Source organism: Egretta garzetta, unplaced genomic scaffold, assembly GCF_000687185.1.
Source record: "Egretta garzetta isolate BGI_Z169 unplaced genomic scaffold, ASM68718v1 scaffold283, whole genome shotgun sequence".
NCBI lineage: Eukaryota > Metazoa > Chordata > Aves > Pelecaniformes > Ardeidae > Egretta > Egretta garzetta.
In genome coordinates, this window is record NW_009259043.1 from 620,833 (window position 1) to 638,679 (window position 17,847).

Sequence of the window (17,847 nt, forward strand, 5' to 3'; positions counted from 1 at the left end):
GCTGCCTCCCTGGGACCCCTACTCTTTACCTTCTGATGCAAACTTTAGTCACTTGATGGCAAAATCAGTTTGTCAGGTTGAGGTTGCCCTACACAGAATACCTAGAAACATTTTCTTTCAAGTTTGAACATCCCTTCATGTAAACTCCTGCCTCAAGTAAAATAAAAATATTTGGGGGAAAAAGGGAATGTTCTCCCTATGGATCTAGAACTGTTGTCATCTTTAGAAACAAGCAAACTTTCTAAAAGATCTAGAAAAATTTGTATTCCCATTGGAGGTTATCCAGAAATGTCCAGATTGCTTGAATTGCAATACGTGGCCTGCTGCTGTGTAGACACCCAGCCCAAAAGAGCAGCTTTGCACTAGCTAGCATAGCCTGTCAATTTGCCAAGCTGTACTTGGAGAAACAAAGCAATATTGACAAACATGAAGCCACAGCTTTTATTTGGAATTCTGCCATGGGAGTAGTGTGTGTGTGGCTGGAGGACTGCTGGCGTCTATGGACGGTCTACAGACAACAGACGGGATAGATGACTGCAGGACTCAGCGTGGCTCTGAATGAATGAGCTGTAGTCAGGCAGGCAGGGTGACTGGCCTCTGAGAGGGAGGGAAGCGGGGTAGCTGTGATGCCTTAGATCCTGAAGGTGGAGTTTTACCATCATCTCAAAGCAGTTTGTTGTAGACTTCTTTCTGGGTTGCAATAAATCAAATAACTTCCTCCAAAGTGCCTGCTGGTGCGCTGTCATTTAAGCAGAGTTTTATGGGAGGTTAGAGTAGAGTAGTTAAGCTAGCTGTCTGGTTGTATACACCTACTGGTTGTCAGCATGTTCACTAGTACAAAAACATTCACTCGTACTCTTGAGACATTGTTCAGTGTATTTCCAGATGCCCTAAATAAATGCAATCAGCCCCTAAAGAGTCAGGATGCTCATCTAAAGGGTACCATGTAGTATAGTTTGATCAGGGCACAGGTCATATAATCAGGTGCCTAAATAACAGTCATGTTATGATGCCTTTTCAAGCTTTCTAAATAATGGATAACCCTCAAGGGGGAGGGTGGGCGGAAAATGGATGATGCCCCTTCTCTTGGAATGAGGCAGAGGGAGAAGATAGATGGTTTGATGCCGAGTAGCTTAGTTGATGCAGTGATGAAGAACTCCTTAAGGGCTGCTGAAATTGGTTTTCCAGATGTGAGGTAGTTCAGCATGGAAACTTCCTTTTTCTGTCTACTTTGAGCATATTGTAGTGATTCAATGCATAAGCGTTTCAGAAGATTCATAAGGTACAAGGTCTTGACTTCTGTCTGTTCTCCTTATTTGCTGGAGGTGTTGGCTCAGCCCAGACAAAGGCCAGATGGCAGGTGAACCTGCAAATATGAAGCATGAAGACTACTCCAAATAGTCAGTTACATGGTGGTGTTAATCCATATTTCTTAATAGCATTAAAAGGAGGACCCAGGTACTTCATTTTAGGAACTGCTTATAACGTACACATACCTGATAGTCTTCTCCTAGGGGCCTTAGCACGTTGTTCAAAGAAAAGGGCTGTTCTGAGTTCCCATGCTTCTGAAAATTAGGCCGTCTTGCACTTTGCTGTTGTATCTACATTTGATGTTTAACAAACCTAAGAGTTCTCTTCCTGTGCCTGCTATGGAAATTGTAAGTGTTTCTTAAAGTTAGGATGCTGCCATTTTTAAGTGCCAGTGATGTTTGTAACACAACCCAGATATTTTCTTCACGTTCGCCTTTTTGCAAAAGCCGCTGTGTGTGTTCAGTTAAAGCATACCCTCATGTCGCTTGGCAATTAAATTAAAGAATTTATGAATTTTTAACAAGTAACATGGTGATATCGTGCTGTTTGGCTTTGGTAGGCTGTTATTAATGTAACTGGGAATAAATGTAACAGAACAGTTTGTAAAGTAAGTGAGACAGGGAGGTTTCCGTAGTGTTTCCTGTAGTTCCTAAGGCGCAAAGCAATTCAAACGAAGTGCAAAGAAACCTTGAGATTAGAGGAAATTACTATGAATACAGACAAAAATGACTAAAATGTGTCCTATGTACTCAGTCTCTCCACTGCTTGTAAAGTCAGTTAAATTTAACTGGTTTCATGTTTTGTGGAACAGCAAATGAAAGAAGTTAAAAGACATGTTTGTGACAAGCTCTTTGAAGTAATTTGTTTTGATGCTTCTTAGAGGCTTTTTTTTTGTGAAAGTTTTAAATAGCTCTCTTAGAGATCTATGTAAAACTGCGTAATTCATTTTGGAACAAAACTGATCTGGAAATATTTAAACTGTATAGTTGCTTTACCTTGATATAGCTCTGTCCTAATCTTAATTAGGAAGCTGTTCATGAAAGCTAGCTAGTTGAAGATGATACTAAGGATTATTGCTAACTCAAATTGCAGGCAGTTTTTAATACTGTACCAATTGAAGGAATAAATATTTCGCTGGCAGTTTGGTAGTAGTTGTCTAGTCCAAACCCTAAATCCTGTTCCTGACAGATAGGATAAGCAAATGTAAATGTGATTGCTCACTTTCCCTTTCTAATTCCCCTTAGACAAAACCTTGGCAGTTAATGAAACTGGGTGGGTTTTTTTTTCCTCTTTCGAAGCTGACAAGGGAAAGCTGTGAAGTTGGGTACACAAGGCATTGTATGATATCTCTAAATATAAGGATGACCTGCAACCTTCTCTGAAAAAACATGGCATCCTTTTGCTATCACCCAGATAATCCTTATCGTGCTTGGCCTCTTGCCACCAGGAAGCTCAGTCCATGTGGTATCGGAGTGCTTGATTAGCAAGAGTGGCCGTGTGGAATGGAGGTATCAGGCTTAATGTCCAATTTCAGTCAATCTATACTTAAATATTTTGAACACGAGTGCATTTATTATATAGTTAAGCATCTTCACTAACAGTTGTTTTTGCTTAGAGAAATTAATAGTTCTGTTCAATCAGGTTTTACTACAGAGTCCATGTATTTAATTTATTTAAAATTATATTATAGAACATACATTGTGTATTTTAAAAAAACCAAACAACCTAGACTGTAAAAAAAGTTTAGGAAGCATATTTACACTTGCTTAAAAATATCCAACAAAATGTGAAGCTGCTTCTGGGCATAATAAATACCTGTTGCAAACATGGAATTCTGGCAAGTGTTATCTTTAGAAAAACTGATTAAAAGCATTGCATTCACATCTTTGTAGACTGTGTGTCTTTGACTTTGCTAATTTTTTTCCTCTAGATTTTTTTGGAAGTCATAGGAATATTTGGAAGGCACAGGAAGAACTTGTCTTAAGATTCCTATCATTTTTGGTTTTTTCAATGAATTGAAGTGTAGCTTTATGTATTTAGGACTCAAAACGTAACATACCCCTGGTACAGGGAAGAAGAGCGTGTGTGTAGAGTGAACATTAGGGAACAACCCTTAAGAGCTCTCCTGTTACTCTTTCTTCAGTTTCTCCTGAAGAAAAGATGATACAAATAGCCATTTAAAATGTAACATTTTGGTCCAAATATTGATATTCCTTCACAAGAGTTTCGCTTTGGGATTTCTGTGGGGTTTTCCTTTTTGTTTGTTTTGAAATTTCAATTGGATATTTCCTTTTTTATTCTGTTGAAAAAGTATCAGGAAGTTTATTGCTGTGATAGGGGGTTTTTTGATACTTATTGTATCCCTTCCTGGTGTAAAGAGAAACCTGAGGTTGCCGGAGCTCTGGGATGGTGGTGATCACGCTTAGGCTTGCTGGTCTCTTGGCCACTTTGAAAATTCACAGCTATGTGGGAAGTGTTGAGGGCCACCTTTTAAAGACCTCTGTTACTGAAAATTGGGAAGCATGAGAACCTTGAAATGAAAAGGTAGGAATTGCATAAACAAGCAGAGTTCCTGAAAAGTCTATTTGTGCTTCTCTGGATGCCAGTCCAGTAAAAACTGGGCTCCCACTGCACTGACTGGGAGAGGCAATACCGAAGAGAGTGATGATCAGGTGCAGCACGAGCTGTCTTGTCCTACAACTTCAAATGTCTGGGAAACAGAGCGGTTGCTCCCATGACTTGCAGACCGTATCATTGCAGGATCGGTGCTTTTCTCCCACCCAAGCCAATAATGCAGGACCAAGAGCTGTTAAAGCTTTGTCGTACCAATCGAGCATTCCTGACTGCATTTGCAAGTTTCTAACCATGCAAACCTTTAAGAAAATAAAAGTCTTACTGTGCATTGCTTCTCCAACTGGAACATGCTTTCTTTCTGGTTTTCTGTTTCTCTGTAAACAAATCATATTTCAGCCTAAATTGCTATGTCCATATGTAAAATAGAGTACAGAAGATTGAATTAAAAACCTTTTTCCTTGTCTACGCTCATTTACCTCTCCTTCATTAGGCGTTGGTCTCATGCAAACAAGATAGCAAGTGTGGTGTTTGTTTTTGTTTCTCTCATGTAACTGACCTTGCACCCTGTTTGGAAACAATGTCTTGGGCTAAAGTAACATAAACTCAGGCAGTGAGCAGCAGCCATAGAAAGTCTGCTGAGCATCAGTGTGAGAGGCTGGTGCTACAATGGTAGCACCTGTAGTAGGCTGCTGTAGGAAGGAAAAAAAAAAACCCAAACCAACCAAAAACTGAAAATCAAAACAAAAAAACCCAAACCATGCAGCTCTGGGAGGAAGTTGGGTTCCTTATTTCTGGTAGAATGTGTGTTGAGCTATGGTCATAAGTTCAGGTGGCCTCCCCAGTTACAGTGGTAGCCATGTTACTGCTTTTGTTTTGGTTTTCCTCTGTAGGATGTTAAAGGTAAAGATGGCATGCTAAGATTTCATATTTTCCTCCTGGTGTCACTTCACAAAATCACTCCTCTGTCTTAAACAGAACAGACACTGGATTTCTTCCAAAACCATTTCTGGGCTTTATGGTTTGTTACTGTGACAACTCTGAACTCTCAGATTTTGAGGTCAAAAATCACTCTTTTGAGAGCATGTCCTGCAGCTTAGTCCTGGGTTTCCTGGTTTCTTTTGCTCCGTGCAACCAGGTTCTGTGTGTTTGGCTTTCCACTGGGTAGCGTTTGGGGTTAGTTTGCATTTGTTGCAGATTGAGGGGTTTCCCCCTGGGTAGGCTGCAGCCATGTCAGTCACCTAATGGGGCCGATGGGTTAGTCCGAGCACTCGAGGACGGGCATGTCCAAAATGCTCGTAGTGCTGCCGATTGGAGCTGCTGTTGCTATTTTGGAAAGGTGAAAGACCATCTGATAGCAGTAGCTTTTCGAAAGCAGGAGGAAATAGGGATGGGCAAAACAATCATCTTGTGGGTTTTAAAACTGTTATGGATTTCCCATTACAAACACTATAAGTAGAGGTTTTAATTTTCTTGTGGACTGTTGTCCATATGATTTGCATTTCCATGTTTATAGACGCATTCCTCCAATCCCTGTGGTTTCCCTAGTGAGGCAGAAAAATATAGCTAGGTTTCTCTCAAATTCAGAGTTTGTAACTGGTTTGTTTTGTATGCGTATACTGCAAATATTAATATTTGAAGAAAAATAGTAATGTATTATGGCTTATTACATGCATTCAGAAAAAGCTTGTTCTTCAGAATCTTCAAAAGACTCTCTACTGATACTTTTCCTCTTACAGAAATAGTTCTTCAGACACATCTGAAAACTAGTAGTTATTTTGAGTATCTAAATGTTTGAGCACGCAGCCTGAGTTTAGGGGCATGATTTTTAACTTTTTCTAAAAAGCTATCAAGCACCTGACTGTCATCACCGGAAAATGTGTGGTAAGTGTATTTGGAAAAACCACATTAAGTGTCACAGGTTTCTGCAATCATGAAAAAACCTCAGTATACTCAGTTGGATGGTGTATCTTGTTTTTCCCAAGCTGAGATGTTGGGGTTTTTTTGTGTGATAGACACGAGCTGTTTGATTATTGTAGAATATCATATGTTTTAGGCTGAAGGTTTTAAACTTTTTAATATCAGCACTTCAAAAAATTCAGCGGGATTGCACTGACTGCCTTACTGTTGTTGCCTTAACTTAGGCCAAACCCCGTAACTGGTTGCCTCTCCTAATGGTAGGGAGCAAATTTGAATTACACAAGTTTATTCTGTTCGTGTTGGCTTTAGTTTGGTACAGAGGTTTGTTCTTTAGATGAAGTGTCCATGCTGAGGTTCACAATAGAATAGCTATAAATATTAATGATATGAATAATGCTGTTTTGGGTAAAGATAACTGGAGGGAGGAAGGAAGAAAAACTTATTGCTGTTGTCTGTAACTGCAGTTGCAGCTCTTAATATAACTTAATAGTTTACCAGTGGAATAGTGTGTGAGGTCAGATGGAGCTCAGACTAGGAAATAACAGGGTGATTCACTTTTCCAAAGCAACTTTGCTTTTCTTTTACTTTTAAACAACTATTAATTGAAAAACAGAGTAACGTAATTAGAATGTTTTTGTTGTTGCTAATGATAACTGAACAGTGAATGCATTACAAAACCCCTTTAATTAAGTGGGGAATGTTTTAAAACAAAGTGGTTTTTTTTAACATTTATTGCCTTTTGATTTTTTCTTTCGACCACAGGAACAAAAGGATACTTGTTTTCCTATTCTTACTTGGCCAGAATACAAATCAAAATAGCAAAATAACTACTGTATTTGGAGGGTGGCAGCTTTAATAAATCAGTTAAATACTTCAGAGTTCATAATTCTTCCTTTTTTCAGTATGGAGAATTTTTTATGAGCACTTTAATGCTTTTTGAGTATTGCCTTGAAGACTTGAGACAAAGTGCAGCACTGTTCTGTTTATAGTAACTGCAAAAAATTACTGATTTCCTCTGTAAATCACTGAAAATGATTAGAAGTATGCATTTTTCAGCAAAAATAACATTACACTATTACTCTTCAATTTTTTTTTTTTGAAGGAAGGCTGTTTTAGAGTGCTACAAACAAATGAATATGGGTTGTTATTAAAATCATTTAGATGTTACTTTAAAGCGGTGTGTGTTCCCTGCTCCAAGGGATCTGTCATCATTCTCCAGCTTAACAAGTGTCACGGCTTTACCCCAGCTGGCAACGGAGCACCATGCAGCTGCTCCCTTCCTCTGACCCTCACGGTGGGATGGGTGAGAGAATCAGAAGGGTAAAAGTGAGAAAACTCATGGGTTGAGATACAGTTTAATAGGTAAAGCAAAAGCCACGCACACAAGCAAAATAAAACAAGGAATTCATTCCCTACTTCCCATGGGCAGGCAGGTGCTCAGCCACCTCCAGGAAAGCAGGACGCCATCATGTGTAATGGGTACTTGGGAAGACAAATGGCATCACTCCAAACGTCCCCTCCTTCCTCCTTCTTCCCCCAGCCTTATATGCTGAGCATGACATCATATGGTGTGGGACATCCCTCTGGTCAGTTGGGGTCAGCTGTCCCAGCTGTGCTCCGTCCCAAATTCTTGTGTACTCCCAGCCTCCTTGCTGGTGGGGTGGGGTGAGAAGCAGAAAAGTCCTTGACTCTGTGTAAGCCCTGCTCAGCAATAACCAAAACATCCCTGTGTTATCAACCCTGTTTCCAGCACAAATCCAAACCATAGCCTGTACTAGCTACTATGAAGAAAATTAACTGTCCCAGCCAAAAGCAGCATGCTAAGTCACTGAAATAGCATTAGCTTATAGCTATGCAAAAGTTTTTAAAATTCGATGAAGCAACAATTTATTGTGCAAGTCTACTACTGGCACTGGTTCTGCATATTTTAATGGAAGTGTAGATTATTCATTCAAACAAGGCTAAATGAAAATGGTACCAGTGCACTGTTGGTGATGTTACTGCAGAAAGATCCCCTTAAGAAATAAAAGCATGTCCTATGGCTGAATGTGTGCTTCCTCTCCACACACTGTCCCCCAAAGACACCTATCAAAATTTAATTTCAGTAGAGTGCAGCTATAGTTTGTGGTTCAAAAGGAAGTTAGAACTGCTATGAATGACCTTGGTAATTTACACCATCTATAGTTTCAACTTCCATGAACTCACCTTTATAGTGTTATTCCGAAGAGCATGGCACTGGCCTTACTCAATTCTGAACTTTATAAGTATAACCAACTTTGGTCTTTCACGTGATATGTGGAAAATTATGGCACATTTTTGCAAAGGAGGACACATAAAAGTACAGAGCAGAACTATAAGCATATAGCAAATGGACAGATACTTCATCATACATGCCCATTGTGGAAATATCAAAAAACCCCAACATCCCCCTCGAATGGTGCATCTGACACATTTTTATGTTCTCAGGCTTTGTGGCTAATGCATTTGCAAATGGGTGGGCATGCAGAGCATGGGAGATGGCATGGTAGTCAGGCTCTCTTCCCTGCTGCGTTATCCAATGACGAGGTGATTTTTGAGTGACTGTGTCTGTTGTGGCTGGGAGTCAGGTTTGGGAGTCTGGGTGATATTAGCAGCATCAGGGTTGCTCACAATCTTTTGCATGGCTTTGGGATTTCCTAATACTGCATGTTTGTAGGGAATGTCATTTTTACCACCGTACTGTGGGGATGTTTCTTCTCAAATGTTTGTACTATCGCCCTGCAATGGGAGCTCTTTCTCCTCCGTGTTACGGTCATAATGCACTTGCATCGCTTGTGTTAGGCTTTTAATTCCTTTTCCCTCCTTCTAGAAAAGCACTCCATATAGGTCTTCTAGAGTTCTAGGAATAGTAATAAAAAGAACCCTATTTCTCCTCCTCTTGGTCTCTTTTCCCTTGTTTCTTCCTCCATCTAGTACTTTCTTCCACTTCTCTTTACTGGAAGAGAGGAGCTGGGGGGAAGAGGGAGTCCTCTTCTCCAGATTACAAATGCTCAGGTAGGGCATAATCTCATTCTTTGATCCAGGAACTCTGCGGAAGGATGTTGGAACTGGCTGTATCAAAGGAAGAGGATGAAGATGTCTTGTATTTGGGGTTGTTTTTACAGCCTTCTCTGAATGTGTCAATATAAATCCAAAACGAGTCCATTGCAAACAGAATTTCCCTCTGTAGAACAGTGCAAAATAAAGGAGATTTGAATTGCTAGACAGGCTGTTTAATTCTACTTGTTTTCAGTTTTCTGTATAAATGATCCTGTTCTTTGCTCACGGATCAGGTCAATCTTGATACTTCTTTTTTATTCTAGATGTTTGTGGCAAAGCACTGTCTAGCTATCCTTTATGTCTCAATTTCTTCACTCCGTTGGAAAAGGTTTTCTTTGATAGTGTGTCAAAGCTTATTGAAGTTCTTGACATTAACTACTATATTAAATATAAAATATTGCATCCTAAAGTTGTCTCACTCTAGTTTATGTGACTGTTTTCTTTTGTCTGGGAATTTTACAGACGTGTAAGGCAGCTGCAGTTGGAAACCTGCTGCTGTGTCTTGGAAGCCAGCAGAAGTATTCTTTCTATGTGCTTTCAAACTACTATTTGGCTGAAGACAGTATAGTGATTCTTCAAGTCTGATATGTCAGCGTGTGCTGATGAAGAACTGTTTTAACTGAGGTGGTTTATTTAGTCAGTCTTGTTAAACTGTTTTGGCCATTCAGACTGGTCTGACGTATCTGTGCAGAGCCAGCTTTCATTGCAATCCTACTTAAAGGCAGTTTACAGGCTATTTTCTTTTAAGACTGATAGTTTGACCACAGACAAAGGGAATGATTTCTGTCTTCTGATGTTTTGTTGGTTTGCTATAAACTGAATAGTGATAGCTGGGTGCTTTACATTAGGAAAATTAATCTTTCAAATGTGACAACGCTTCTAAAGTAGAAGAGCTTGTTGCCCAATGGAAGGACCACAGTAACCAAGCACTCTAATCTGTATAGACCGTGTTTTTTCACCTTGCTTTTGTGGTTGACTTTGGCAAGTAGGGTACCTATAGCTACCTCAATGATCAGATTGGGCTGGGGCGTACTAATGCCTTGCTGGTTGCATGTGCTCACCATCACCTAAGCTGGTATTGGGTTTTTTTCAGTATTAAGGAGGACATGATTTAGACTGATAGTCTTGGGGTAAATCACTCAGCGAAATAGGATCAAGGTGACTATAAGCCTTTCTTACAAAAGGCAAGACCCTGCCCCCCACTGCCCAACTTCATGGATCAGACCAAGTCATGCACTTCATGTTGGTCCATTCCTACTCAGGTGCAAACCAGGAATGGATATGATTGGCAGCAAGTGGCTCAAATAAAGCAAAATGCTAACCCTAACAAAAATTGAGATTTGTTGCTGAACACTTAGTTCCTCTAATATTCCTTTCCTGATTTAGTGATTCCTGAATCTTGAAAGCTCTGTTTGTAGTATAAATGGAAATCAATAATTTGTTAATAGAATTTATATGCACAATGCAGTCTCCTATGGTTAAGGTTTTAAATCATTTAATAGAGCTTACTTAGTATTATTTACTACTTGACCTCATTAGGAAAAGATGGAAACTGTACTATCCTGACAAGCTGCAAACTCTTTAACACTTTGATCAGTGTTCTGATTGCTGTTCAGATTGACAGCTGCTGTACTGAAAAGAAAAGGAAAGGAAACTTGAAACCTGGGGGCCGTGCATGATATGGTATCGCAGTGCAGGACAGCATGAATCCGCATTGTGTGAGATTACCAGACAGTAAATCAGCTGTGCTGTGCTAGAGCCAAAAACCAGTAGCTTTCACACTTGCTGCCTGTTTCCCACTCATTGTAAAGCCCTGCCCTATCACTTGATAGACCTGGAAAGGAAGCGCAGAGGAAGCAAGTGCCACTGCTGGTTCAGAATGTTCCAGGACGACTGGAAAGTTTGAGCAATGGCCTGGGTGAGAAGAACAAGACCTTATTGACAGGGTTCAATCCTAGTCAAGTCTGTTTCCCATCAACTTCCTAAGTAATCACAGCCTTTCTTTTTTCATGTCCTTTGCACTCTCTGGATCTCCCACTTCCACCTCCTTTTTATTTTATACATATTTATTGTAGTGGACTGAGCAACCAAGGAGAATGGGGAAGCTTTCTTCCCTCTGATCCGCCTCTGCTAAATCCTGGAGGAATTACTAATGAAAAAGATGACAACTACATTAAAGGTAGTTGTTATCCCCTGCTTTGCCCCCATGTTCCATTGCATATTCTTTGGGTTTTTTTCCTGTCGATAGGGTCTTGTTCTTTTCATCTGACATACAGAAATACATACTGTTCCAGTGATGCCATGGCACATGTGGTTTGCCATGTTCCAGATCAACCAGTGTCATAGACTGATGGCTGTTGGGTTATGGCACTGTAAAGTTATGTGAACACATGCACGTACATGTAGTGAGAGAAGTATGTAAGCTGAGACTTTCTTGGTTTCAAGCTCTTCTAGACTGTGTAAGACTTTATGAAACACCTATACCATAAAGACACTCATTTTTTTCTAATGCTGCAGTTCTAAACATACAGCATCGTGCCCCTTGTACACTGCATTGTGCCATTTTGCATAGACTTATGCATGATTTTGTCATCAGTGTAGTACGCAGTCACCATGGGCAGTCCTGCTGCTCTAGGGCCTCCTAGTGCATCTCAGATTTCCTACTTCAGTATGTTATTCTCCTTAGGCTGTCTATGAGACAAGAAAAATTCATTTAATCTGAGGTGAGAGAGGCTTTTCTCTGGAGAAACATGCTTTTATAAAGAGGACCAAAGAGATGTCTGTTTAGTTTTGCACTTAAATGTCTCTGGCCATGATCATGGCAGAGCTGATCCACATAATAGAGTTTAAGCATGGAAGCATCGGTGGCACGTCATGTTTTTATGGTCTTTCTGTAGCAAGTCAATTGACTCTGGTGGAATACTCTTGCATGTTAAAGGAACAACAAGTTCAAAAAGTCAGTTAAAAGATGCAGGCTCTTTGGGCGTGGGTAATATTCACTGAATTGGTTAGTGACTGCTCTTTTGGAGGGGTAAACTTTGCTGGGTTTGTGATGGTGCGTACACATTTATAAGGATAATATGACTTACTGTATTTGGTAATCCTGGAAGTAATGATGCCAGGAAAATCACCTGATTTCGGTAAAACATATGCTAGCATGTATTTTGAAGTATTTGCTTTTTGGGAACTTTAATAATTAAAGCTTGACAAGGATTTAAAAGGAAGAAAAAAAAAAAAATCCCAACCCAAAGCAACCCAAACTCTCTATCCTCGAGGATATAAAAAATGTGAAAATGGATTGTATTTTGTAGTGTAAATACAGGGTATGCTAGGGATGTTTTCAAAACCTCAGTTGGTCAGGCAGGCAGAATTATTGCTGCCTTCAGAAGGCTCGTGGAGGAAGTGTGTGTGCAAAGGAGGCGCGAGCGTGACACAGTACCACAGAGACACATCAGTTTGCGGAGTATGCCAAGCCTGCATCAATTTTTCTAGAATGTTTTTCCTTCCCTATCTCCAAAATAGTTCAAATTCAATAACTGTGGTTAGGATATTTTGGAAAGACGTCCCCAGGCACTTTATAATGGAACTTGGGAAGAGATTCAAGAGACTGGAGTTCTCAACCAGCATTTGTAAGCAAGTTAGCTTAAAATATACTGCTTCTTAATCTAAAATTAACCAAAAAGCATCTATAATATTTTTAGGTCAGCGTATAAATTTGGAGAAATCAAAGTATATGCTTGTTGCCTGGTCAAAACTCACTGCAAATTTTTTTTTCTTCCCTTTTTCGAGACCTCAAACAGGCCAAATCTCCCAGGCCCATTCACTGTATTTCTAACATTTTCCTATATCTTACTCTTCCCAGGATGGATCGTACTTGGCTGAGTTCCTGCTGGAAAAAGGCTATGAGGTGAGTGACTCGGTGACCGGCTGTGGGCTGATGGAGTCGTTTGGATGCTGCAGCTCCGGCTTCCTCTGCTTCTGTCCTTCTCTGTGTATGTTTTCCACTCCAGCCCTAGATAACAAATCAAAACTCTGGAGAGGAATGTGCAGCATGGCCTGTAATCATGCCAGCTTATTGTACTATTTATCATCTAATGTCCACTGGTGGATTCCCTCTTCTCCTCAGGGTATAGCTGCTTTGCATGTTTCCCGCCAACTCAGATAAGCAGCAACCTGCACGAGCCAAAACTGTAAGGAATTAGGGAATAATTTATGATGCAATGTACCACATAAAGGAATAAGAATCTCTTGTTTGTTCTCTCCCCTCCTCCCACCCCGCAAAGGCCCTTTTATTTTGGCAGTTATACTTCAGCAATGAAAACCTTGCAATTTGCATTCTCTGTTTAAAAAGAAAAAAACCCCAAACAAACCAAAACACCCTGCGCCAAAGTATTCTTTAGTAGTGTTACTTCCCACCTCTTCTCTTGGATTAATTATAGTCTTGCTTAGCACATGATTTTCACTTACCTTTTCCTTAAAATAAAGGGAGTCTGATTTCTTACTTCTTGCTGCATAAGTTTCCCTGGCATAATTGTCTTTTCTGTGGCCCAGCAAAACAACATTCACATTATTATGGTATGATTTAATGGTTTTGAACTGTTCTGGGCACATATGTGAGAATGTTTGCCTTCTCAGTCATGAAAGATGCTTCCAAAATGTATGATCGTGGAGGGAAAGGGGTGGTCAAATTCATCTCCCCACAACGTAGTATTTTTCTGGGTTTTTAGTAGAAGCTAATGCTTGTTCTAATATTGGGGTTTATTACGTCTGTTGTAATACTGCTGCATAGCTTGGTGAAAAGTCTCTGCTCAGCCAGTCTGTGCTTTCCATGCTTTTGCACGTGGTTAATCTTGCCTTACTTATTCCATCCTTTCTCCTGCTTTGTTGATAGATCTGCTTATTGGTGTTGGATTTTCAGTGTTGTAAATTGATTATTTTTACTATTTCTCTGTTCCATTTGGGGAAAAGAGATACTGTGATTGCTTCTGCTACTTTAAAGGTAAAAGCACATGCTATCTCCTAGTCCACAATGAACTTGGGAACTACTGTGCAACAAAAATGAAATATAACCCTTTGCACAATAGAAAGGTTCCAATAATTGGGCAGGGGGCTTTTTCTTCTGTTCCTCAACTCTCCATCTATTTGTTGGAATTCTTTCCTGTGTTCCCAGTTAGAAACCTCTGTTCCTGAATAACTGAACACAAGACTACACATGATAACTGATTGCCTCCCTAACTAAGGTGGTTCGTTTGCCTTTTTTTCTTTAATTTCAATCTATTTAAAGATCAAGCCCTACTGAGAAAAATCCACTGATCCTACATTCTTAGCTAGATTAACCAGTTTGCACACATTTTGGCTTGTCACAAAGTTTGCATTTCACCTGTCCCATCCAGACAAAGGTACCTTTCATCATTTTTTTTTACGGTAATATTGCTGTCACGGATTAAGCATTTGGCAGGTTTTCTTTCTCTTGTACGTGCATACCAGAAAAGGAGTGGGAGAAAGAAAACAAAAAGAAAAAAAGCTGGGTTTGCATCTTTTCTTGTTACCGCTGGATGCAACAGGCTCTCTGGATTTGTTTGCTGAAACTTTCTGAAGTCCTGGGGTGATTGCATTTAGCACATCTCCTTGGTCAAATGTTGGTATTGCAGTCATTCAGCTCTTGCAAGCACAATCTTTCATCAAGCTTTGAGTCGGTAAGATTTCACTTATTGGTCAAGCATTTGCGTGAACTTCAATTTCAGCATGACTTAATGCAGAGATATATAATTGAGAGCTAACAAGTCTCTCATCAGGACTTTAAGCCAAAATATTTAACTTTGCTAGAAGAGTTGTAGAGCACTTCAGTTAGCTTCCTTTAGAATAATTTGATGCTTTAAAATGACAAAGTCTGATTTTTTTACTCAGCAAAACAGATGCTAATTTGAGTACTCAAAATATCTTCAGCATATTTTACAAAAGTGAAGTTATTATGGAAGTGTCTTTTTTTGAAAGTGTTTCTCTGTAAACCTTAGTCCCTATAAATGACCCACACGTTCTATAAATATTTTGATAGGGCTTTTAACTACATCACTGTGAAAATCTATCTTCATAAATTCATTATTTGAAGGAAATTTCTTTTGTGGGGCCATGTTTCTCAGTTCCCCATTGATCCTCAAAATGCAAATATTTTACTCAGTTGTGGAAAGTTTAGCGTTTGAATTGTAGAACAAGGTACGTTGTGAGCCTGTTGTGTGGCTGGGCACACAAGAGCTTTTATGCAAAGAAATTGGTGTCATAAATTCAGGTTGCAATTTGTAAAGATGAAGCTATTCGGCTGTTATTAGAGATCTTGCCATCAACACGTCGTTCTTAAAGCAGCAAGCCGGTCTCACTCTGCGGTTGTGCATACCTTTTTACTCAGTTAAGTTTCAGATTTAAGATGGAATAAAAAGTGGTTTCTGTGTCAATAATCATAGCTTGTGTTATGTGTAAAACAAAAATCCCCAGGCAAAACCAAACCAAGCCCCCAAACACTGCCTGTTCGTGCTGGTATATTCTCTCAGGTACAAGTTAACATGAAGCGAGAGAGAGTAAAGTGATGGCCCACCCCAACCAAGTGTTGAATGCATCAAACTGTAAGGGATCGCTTTTGGAAGTAAAGGGCAGGGAGAGGTGGAGGACAGTCAGATGCTGAAGCTTGATTTCACTCGTGCAAGCACAACTTCTGCAGCTGGTAACTTAAGCTCATGTGAATTTTGGCAGCAGGCATGGGGCTATCTTACCTAAGAAGGAAATAAGATCAGGGTTTTACCAATTTCTCTAATATATTAGACACAAATGGGCTTTTCTTTAATGTTAGTCAGAACCTGTGGGTTTTTTCACCGACTTACTTATCGTGGCTGGTTAAAGGAAATTCCCAACCCGCGTTTCAGCCTTAGGCTTGCCTGCGTGTCTCGTAACCCACTGGAGAACACTGACTCATGAGGTCCAGAAAACAGCACTGACTGTTCTGGCCATTCTTTCATCACTCCAGAAAGTGAATAACAGCTGTTTTCTAAAATATATTTGGGCCTTGCAGCTGCTGTCCCTTCTTTCCCCTTGTCTCTTTCGTCTCCTTTCTCCTTCCCTCCTTTCTGCCCCCTGTCTCCTTTCCCTAGCCCCATCTCCTGCTGCTGCTTTTTCCATGCCCATCATCTCTGGCTCCAGAAGGACTTCTCTGCAGCAGGGAGAAGTGGTTATCTTGGTATTCACATATTGCTTCTCCAACTCCAGTCATTGGCAAGTCTCACTCACTAAGAGATGGTGCTCTAGGGCAATTCAGTGTGTTTTCTGTACTGTATGTGATGCTTGGTCTGCTAGTGGTGTCAACAGGAGAGAAGGTGAAACCACTCAAGGGTACTACAATAAATATGACAGCATCAGAGCTCATCTCCAAGTATTTTGTTATGATTTGGATAACTGTCTGCCTTTAGGAATAGAGACAAGCTCTGATTACTTGATATAAGGGTTAGGCCAATGTATATGAAAAGAGCAATTATGATGATGATGATGAACACTTTCTTCTTAATACTAAACACTTTCCTTTTGTATTTTTCCTTGTTCAATCCCCAGGTGCATGGCATTGTTCGTCGGTCTAGTTCTTTTAATACAGGCCGGATTGAACATCTCTATAAGAACCCACAGGCTCACATTGAAGGAAGTAAGATTTTGTTTTTCTATTTAAGGTTGTTGTTGTGGTTTTGGTTGTTTTTTTTTTTTTTTTTAAGTCTATGGTGTGTGTTTGGAGAAGAAAGGTCCCTGGGAACAGGAAGGGAATCCCAGTTTCCTCTACTTAAACGTTATTAATGAGTAGTTATTTGTAAGCTGTGCTCAACTTAGGATCGGTTATTTAAAACAAAACCCAACCAAACAGTAAACGTTGATAGCTAAACTTCCCTTTTCCTAGCTTATGTTAGCTAGCGGCTCTATCTCAGAAAGAAAAGTGATGATTTTTCTCTGATGAAAATGTGACACAAAGTATAGATACGCTTGTGCATGTGAGTTACCAAGAGGGGAAAATATGAGAGGGGCCCAGGAAGGCACTTTCTCTGGTGTAGAAACGCTGACACAGTTCACACATAGCTAGGCAGGAGCAATTAGAAAACAGCTGGGCCTGCAAAAAGCTATGTGAGGTTGAAAACACTGAGATATCAGAACAGTAAAATGTGTTTTTTTGATGCAGTTATCTTAAGCATGCCAATTCTGTTTCCTCATGAGCTTCTTAGTGCCTGATAGAGGTGAAGGTTTGGGGACAGCCTGTATGACAGTGTCAGTAAGACATGATCAGGTCCTACTGATGACAGGAAGAATGAATCTCTGGACCTTCTGAATTTCTGCACCCAAGGAAAAAATTACCCGAAGGAAGGCATTGCTCTTGGAAATTTGCTGACAATTTACTGTATTCTCTGTTACCGATGATAATTTGGAAAGCTGAAATTAATACCTGTAGTGTATGCTTTGCAAACATTGTTTGAGTATTTTACCTTAAAGAAGTCTACCTGGTCACGGAATGAGAAGAATCTCAAAAGTTGTATGGCTCCAGTTCAGCAGAAGGATTGAGCATTTTAATAAGCATATAGTTCTTCATGCTATGCATATTTTGTAGAGGTGTGCAGACTGACACTGTCCTAAATAGTCTGATTTAAGGCATTTTAACACTAAATATCTCCATGCTGTAAATAAATCTCATGTCTTCTGAAGCCTACTTCCCATCATCGTTAAACAGTGCCCAATTTTATCAAATTGTGATATATAATACAACTTTTAGACTTCACTTGATCTTTGCTTGTAATTTTTAAAAAATATTTAATTTCTGACATGACTTCAGTGGTATTTGCTGTGAATGATCGCTACTTACTGTACACTGCTACTTTAAAATATCTGATTGAGAGAGGGGTAAAATTGAATAAAATATCTTCATGAAGAATGCTGAAACCTGTGCTTCCG

The 17,847-nt window shown here is 39.8% G+C and overlaps 1 protein-coding gene across 1 annotated transcript in view; it reads left to right on the forward strand.

The window, feature by feature from the left end:
• Positions 1 to 17,847, forward strand: part of GMDS (GDP-mannose 4,6-dehydratase) — a 449,485-nt gene that overhangs the window by 79,882 nt on the left and 351,756 nt on the right. Inside the window, exons 2-3 of the mRNA XM_035890581.1 lie at positions 12,743 to 12,787; positions 16,474 to 16,561. Coding sequence (XP_035746474.1) covers positions 12,743 to 12,787; positions 16,474 to 16,561 — 133 coding nt within the window. The remainder of the gene's footprint in view (positions 1 to 12,742; positions 12,788 to 16,473; positions 16,562 to 17,847) is intronic.